We start from the raw sequence: 5,858 nt of genomic DNA, 5'->3' as shown, positions 1-5,858 counted from the left end.
TTTGTTTTTAAAGCATTTTTTATGTTTTGTATCCATAACAATTTCGTTTTGCGTCTTAAAAACTAGAAATACTTCTTCGCCAAAGCGCTTTAATGTGTGTGTGTGTGTGTCTTGTCTAAGCTAGAAATTAATCTAAAGAACTTTTAAATTACTTATAACATGTCAAGCATACATACATACATATACATATGTATGTGTGTATATATATAGAATTATACAAGAACGTAGGTGTTTTATAGAAATAGGATTGGGTAAGCTATTCGTGGCAAGACTGCAAAAGCTTTAACTATGAAGCAGCTGGAGCTTGAGCCCAGTTAAATGATAATACTTTTTTTTTATATAGTTGAAAATAAATACTTGCTAGAGGGCCAAGAGCTTTGAAGAGAACTCGATAAGCTTAAGGATACGATATACGATATTACGATATTTTTAAAGTTATATATATTACAATTATATCACATGGAACAGTTTTGTACGCCGCACAAATTCACAAAGATTCCAGCAGCCAGCGAAAGGCTGGAGGATGGCGCCTTCTCTTCTATATATTGCACACTTAGGACCAGCCGGGGAGTGTGGGGAGTGGGGGAGCCGGGTAGCAGGCGAGCAGACGAGCTGGGAGAAGCTGTTTGCCATTTACGGTATCTGGCCGTTCATGCGCATCTCAAGCTCCTCCTCCTCTTTGGTCAGCGGCACCGTCGTATGATTGTACAGACCCTGGGCCATCAGCTGCAGGGCCAGAGGATTCTTCGAGCCCGTCGACTTCTTGATTTTGGCGCGCTTGTTCTGGAACCAGATCTTGATCTGTGCCTCGTTCAGGCCCAGCTCGGAGCTCAGCTGCTGGCGTCGTCGTTCGGTGAGGTAGCGATTCTCATTGAATTCGCGCTGCAAGAGAGAGCGAAAGAGAGAGAGAGAGAGAGAGGGAGAGATGAGCAAATTGTGTGCGCAATAAAAGGCAACTAGGGTCGGGTCAGGTCTGCTTTGCTAGGTAGAATCTGAGGCAAATCAATTATTTGCGGTTTAGTTGAAAGACGGGTAGTGTGAGTGAAATATGAGCATGTCTAATTGGCTTAGTTGAGGACACTGGCATGGCTATGCCGTCGCCGTCGCCGTCGCCAGGATGCAGCGCAGCGGGCGGCGCAGAGTGTGTAAAGTGTGTAAATATTTTGGTTGTAAATATGACACAACATTGGAGGGATAACTGGGAATGGGATTGGGATGGAGTGGGATGGGCTGGTATGGAGAAGATGCTTACCTTTAGGCGTGCCAATTGTTCGCTGGAGAAGGCAGTGCGTGGTCGCTTCTCGTCATTGGTCTTGTCCTTTGGTTGCTTGGGGCGACGGTAGCGGGGTCCTGCAATGCCATAAAAGAGAGAAGAAAGTTAGTCGAGCGTGCTTGAAAACAAAAGAATGTCTCCCCCTTTCCCTCCACCCGAAACTCGCATATAATTAATGATATTAATGGTTTAATTAGCATATGTATATGTATGTTTGCCCCAGACGCTTTTACTTGTGGCATGCAACGAGCGAGCGGCTCTGCCGCGTGCTCAATTTGTCAGCTGTCAGAGCAGCGTCTAACGAACTAAACGGAAGCAACGTCCATTCCAGACACGACATTCGCCATTTCGGCTCGACTTTTAATTAATATGACGAGCGTCAAAGTTCCCAATGAGAAAGAGAGAGAGAGTGAGCGAGAGTGCCAAAAGTCAAGTCAAGCGAAAATGACTTAATAATCCCAAACTGCTTAATTCATATTTAGCTAATTGACAAACGATTTCTACTCTTAGCTAATTGCCAGCTTAGACCCTGAGCCGAGGCGAGTTGAGCTGAGGTTGTTTCGCAACCGGCGATTTGAATTTTGTTTAGTTTAGAGACTTGGAGCAATCGTCGACACATTGTAAATTATAATTTAATTGCCCGATTGCTTAGATAATTTGATTAATCTCGCGCTACGTAATCGCCGGCTATCAACGCCTTGTTGTTAGTGGATCTTGTTGGGCTGTTTCCATCGACACCAAATTAAAAAACCATTTCGAGTCATAAAAAAGCACTTAACTTGTCAATTAACGCATCGCAGCAATAGCACACACACGCAGACACACACACACATGCTGCTTGGAAAATAGATTTTCCTTTTGCTCTCTGCTCTTTAATGGGCACTTTCTCTGAGCAACGGCAATGGCAACGGCAACGGCAGGGATCGTCAATCGTCAGCGCGTTTTAGTGGCAATCGAATATGAAGTCGATGCGTGAATCGTGACCTCTGACCTTCGGCTGGCTGTCGGCGATAGCCAAACGAGCCGCCTGCGCTACATGTTGTCACATAAAGTGTCAGCTTCAAAAGGCAGCAGCAGGAGCAGCCGCGCTGCGTGCGGCCCGACCCGGAAGGCTCAATAGGGCCAAAGGCACCCAAAGGCCGACAATCGGCGATCGAGAATTGACAATTGAGAATCGACAATTGAGAATCGAGAATTGAGAAGCGAGCCCCGAACACCTAATTGTTGCAGTGTCCTTCGGTTTTTATGACAGTCAACAAGACACAAAACACGTTCATGAAAGGCTGCCGCTGCTCGCCGCGTTGGAGGTGGTCCAACGCACCGAACACAAACACACCCATGTGCCCTGCGACTCATGTGTGAGCGTTACGATTTATGAGCATGATTTATAATTTAGGAACTAATCAGAACAATCGATAAGACGAGCATACAAAATAGAGTTGGATTAACTGCAGTAGTAGAAGGCAAGACAAAAGGGTTTTCGATACTAGCTAAACAGAAGCAAGGAATTCCGTAGAGTATTCCAACTAACAGGAAATCGGGGAAGACTAGAAGATAAATACGTAACTTCAGTAGTTAAAGCTAATACTCTATTTTTACAAAATAAATTTTGAGACTAAGCAAAAGGATGGAAAACAGTAAAGATTATTCCTATTTACAGGAATCCTATATCCTAAAATCCAGACTCCTAAAGTACAGCAGAGAACTCAGACTTTGATTAGCTACCGACAGAACTGTATGTAGTACATATAAACATACATATATATATATACTTTTTAAATAATATATATTTAGATAAATATCTAAATCAAGTATATATACTGATAAAATATTCAATTAGAGATTCAGAAATTCACTTAGGAACTGGTATCACTTTCTATATAAGATCACTTCTGTCAGTTAGAATCAATAATTTCTTTCTATAAATTCATAGATGATTCCAGTTGTTTTTTATATGTTCCATAGTAGTACCTATTTAATAACAACTCCCCCATCTATCTATCCATATCCACATATAAACAATACACACCTGAGCTGGGACGATCGCTGTAGCGCGTGCAGTAGACCCACGCGGGCCACATCTCATTTTTGCCGCCGTCGGTGGTGGTGGAGCCCGTCTCGGAGCGCGTGTCGTCCGAGGACTCCATGCCGGAGTCACGGCTGACGGCCGATGGAGGGGGTATGGGCTGCGGGCTGCTGGCATTGTTGGCATTGTTGGCGCCGGTCAGGCGGCTGCTGGGCGAGGAGTTGAGCGAGCTGGCGGAGGAGGAGCAGGCGCTGCTGCTGCTGCTGTTGCTGCTGGCCGCTGTGGAGGAGCTGCTGCTGCTGATGGTGGATGCATTGGAGGCGGGTGGCGGACTGGCCAGCTGGCTGGCGCTGCTGCTGCTGCTGCTGTTCGGCGTTGTTGCCGGGGGCAGCGTCGACTGCGCTTGCCCAATCTGGGAGACGGTCTTGCACAGTGATCCCAAAGCGGACTTCTCCATGCTGGACTCCGTCAGCTTGGCCGTCGGTGGCAGCACAGCATTCGGATTGCCAGCGGCGCTGCGGCGCAGCCGGCTCTGCACGAGCTCTTCGTGGATGCGTGGATAGGCAGCTGGATTGAAGCAGTTAAGCAGATTGGCGCGCTCCAGCATCATTGCAGCGGTGGCTGCCGCGGCCGCCGCCTGCTGCTGCCGGCTAAACTCCAGCAGGTCCACACGTGTGAAGGCGGAGGGCGTGGCAGCGGCGGCTCGACTCGCCTCGAAGGGGCGAAAGATGCTGGCCGCAGCGGCAGCCGCCGAGACGGCACTGGATGATTCGCCCTGCTTGGTCTGCTTGGCCGCATCCCCGAAGCGATCGCTGAGTATGTTTGAGATGGAGAAGGCCAGCGATGGCTTCGATTGCTTGGACTGCTGGTGCGCTGGTGGCGGCAGGCGAGCTGAGCCGGACACCGAGGCCGTGTCGTCCACATCAATGTCATCGTCCTCCTCCTCATCCTCCTCGGTGGCCATGGTGGTGGCCGTCTGGTTGTGGAAGCTGTCGCCGAGTATCGAGTCGTTTTCCTCTTCCTTGATGGTCAGCGTGGAGGCGGGCGTGGAGCAGGCGCCCGTTGAATGGGCACCCGGCGAGCCACTGGCACTCAGCCGCTGCTGGAGTGCAGCTGCATGCAGAGCAGCTGCATCAAAGGCCACCGATGTGGCCGGATGATGAAAGACGCCAGCCGAGGCGGCTAGTTGCTGTTGATGGAGCTGCTGCAGCTGCTGGAGCTGGTGCAAGTGCTGAAGCTGCTGCTGCTGATAGAGCGTTGCCGCCGTAGCGGCTGGGCCCGGACCCTGCAGACTCATGTCCAGGGCGGAGATTGATATGGGTATTGCGTGAATGCGAATGTTTGCCGGATGCTGCAGTAGATGCGGTTGCTGCTGCTGTGGAGGCGAGTGTGGTAAACAACCTGGTGGACTGGGCGCTGATTGTGGACTGCAGCGATCCTCAAGGGCCATTTGTTCACTTCACTTGCTCAATTCAATTTCTGCTTCTTCTTCTTCTTATACTACTACTTCTTCTTGTTCTACACTTTACACTTCACTAGAGCCGTGAATTCACTTTGGCAATTGTTTGCTTTTCGTTTTTGTAATACGCCAAATTTGTATCTTTATTTATTTGTATCTTCGTTTCGTTCTCGTTTTGCTTTTGCTGTTGCTGTTGCTGTTTGCTGTTCCGACAACTGCGACGCGCACGTCTGTTCCATGCGAGCTCAACGACTAAATTAACTAATCACAGTTGCCTGCCGCTGCGACGAAGCCAGCAGAAGCAGCCAGCGACCGATTGAACTGTCAGCGCGAGAGCGAGACAGTCGCCAGTGTTCGTGTTCGCATGGGGTGCACAATCGTATGCATGCGCCAGTATGTGTGCGTCCGTGTGTGCGAGCAAGAGCGAGAGCGAGAGAGTGTGTCGCGTCGCGTCGTCGTCTGGGCTCTGACAGTGACGAAGACGATGCTCAGACTTCGACTGTTCAACTGTTCGACTGATCGATTGGCAGAGCTGCCGTCGCTGCTCTCAGCTCTCAGCACTGACACGCACACACTCACTCTCTCTCACTCGCTCTCTCTCTCTCTCTCTCTGGCTGTGACACTCTGGGCTGTTGTCACCTGTAATCTGACAGCGAGACAATGTTTCCAGTCAGCGCAATACAAGAGCGAATCAACGGCGAACCGGTTTTTGGAATTCGTACTGAGTTTTTGCTCGCTCACTCGTTCGCTTGCCTGCTCACTCACTCCGCCTTCACTTTGCGTTGGGGCCCGCGCTTGTTAGGGCTCGATATGACTTTATTATTGGGAGCTGTCATGCGGTTGACAACTGTGTCGCTGTCTGCGTCTGCGTCGTCGTCGTCGCCGTCGTCGTCGTCGTTGCCGTTGTTGCTGCCGCTCTCTCGCAGTGGGGCGTTGCCATGCGGCAGTATAGCTGGCCTGCTTGCACACATATGCGCATGCGGCGGAAAATGGCTGCGTTTGTTGGTTTTGTTAGTTGATTTATCAAATTTGACGCTGTCTCAGTCTCTGTCTCTGTCTCTGTTGAAACGGTTGACTGATGCGACCCACTACACAACCCA

At 49.6% G+C, this 5,858-nt stretch overlaps 1 protein-coding gene across 1 annotated transcript; it reads right to left on the bottom strand.

Moving 5' to 3' along the window:
* Positions 1-201: 201 nt before the first annotated feature.
* Positions 202-5,267, bottom strand: en (engrailed). Its single transcript, XM_018105291.3, has 3 exons — positions 3,303-5,267; positions 1,253-1,350; positions 202-882 (listed from the first exon to the last, which is right to left on the bottom strand). The coding sequence occupies exons 1-3, from the start codon at positions 4,747-4,749 to the stop codon at positions 634-636; spliced, it is 1,794 nt and encodes a 597-aa protein (XP_017960780.1). The 5' UTR covers positions 4,750-5,267; the 3' UTR covers positions 202-633.
* Between the last annotated feature and the right edge of the window lie 591 nt (positions 5,268-5,858).

Source organism: Drosophila navojoa, chromosome 5, assembly GCF_054131105.1.
Source record: "Drosophila navojoa isolate 15081-1374.11 chromosome 5, UAZ_NAV_1.0, whole genome shotgun sequence".
In the NCBI taxonomy this organism is placed as follows: Eukaryota; Metazoa; Arthropoda; class Insecta; order Diptera; family Drosophilidae; genus Drosophila; species Drosophila navojoa.
This window is presented reverse-complemented; position numbering and strand designations above follow the sequence as displayed.

Coding starts and splice junctions, on each gene's coding strand:
- en (XM_018105291.3), bottom strand. CDS start 4,749: ATGGCCCTTGAGGATCGCTGCAGTCCACAATCAGCGCCCAGTCCACCA. Junction 1,351..3,302: donor CAGCGATCGTCCCAGCTCAG/GTGTGTATTGTT, acceptor ATGGCATTGCAG/GACCCCGCTACCGTCGCCCC. Junction 883..1,252: donor AACAATTGGCACGCCTAAAG/GTAAGCATCTTC, acceptor TCTCTCTTGCAG/CGCGAATTCAATGAGAATCG.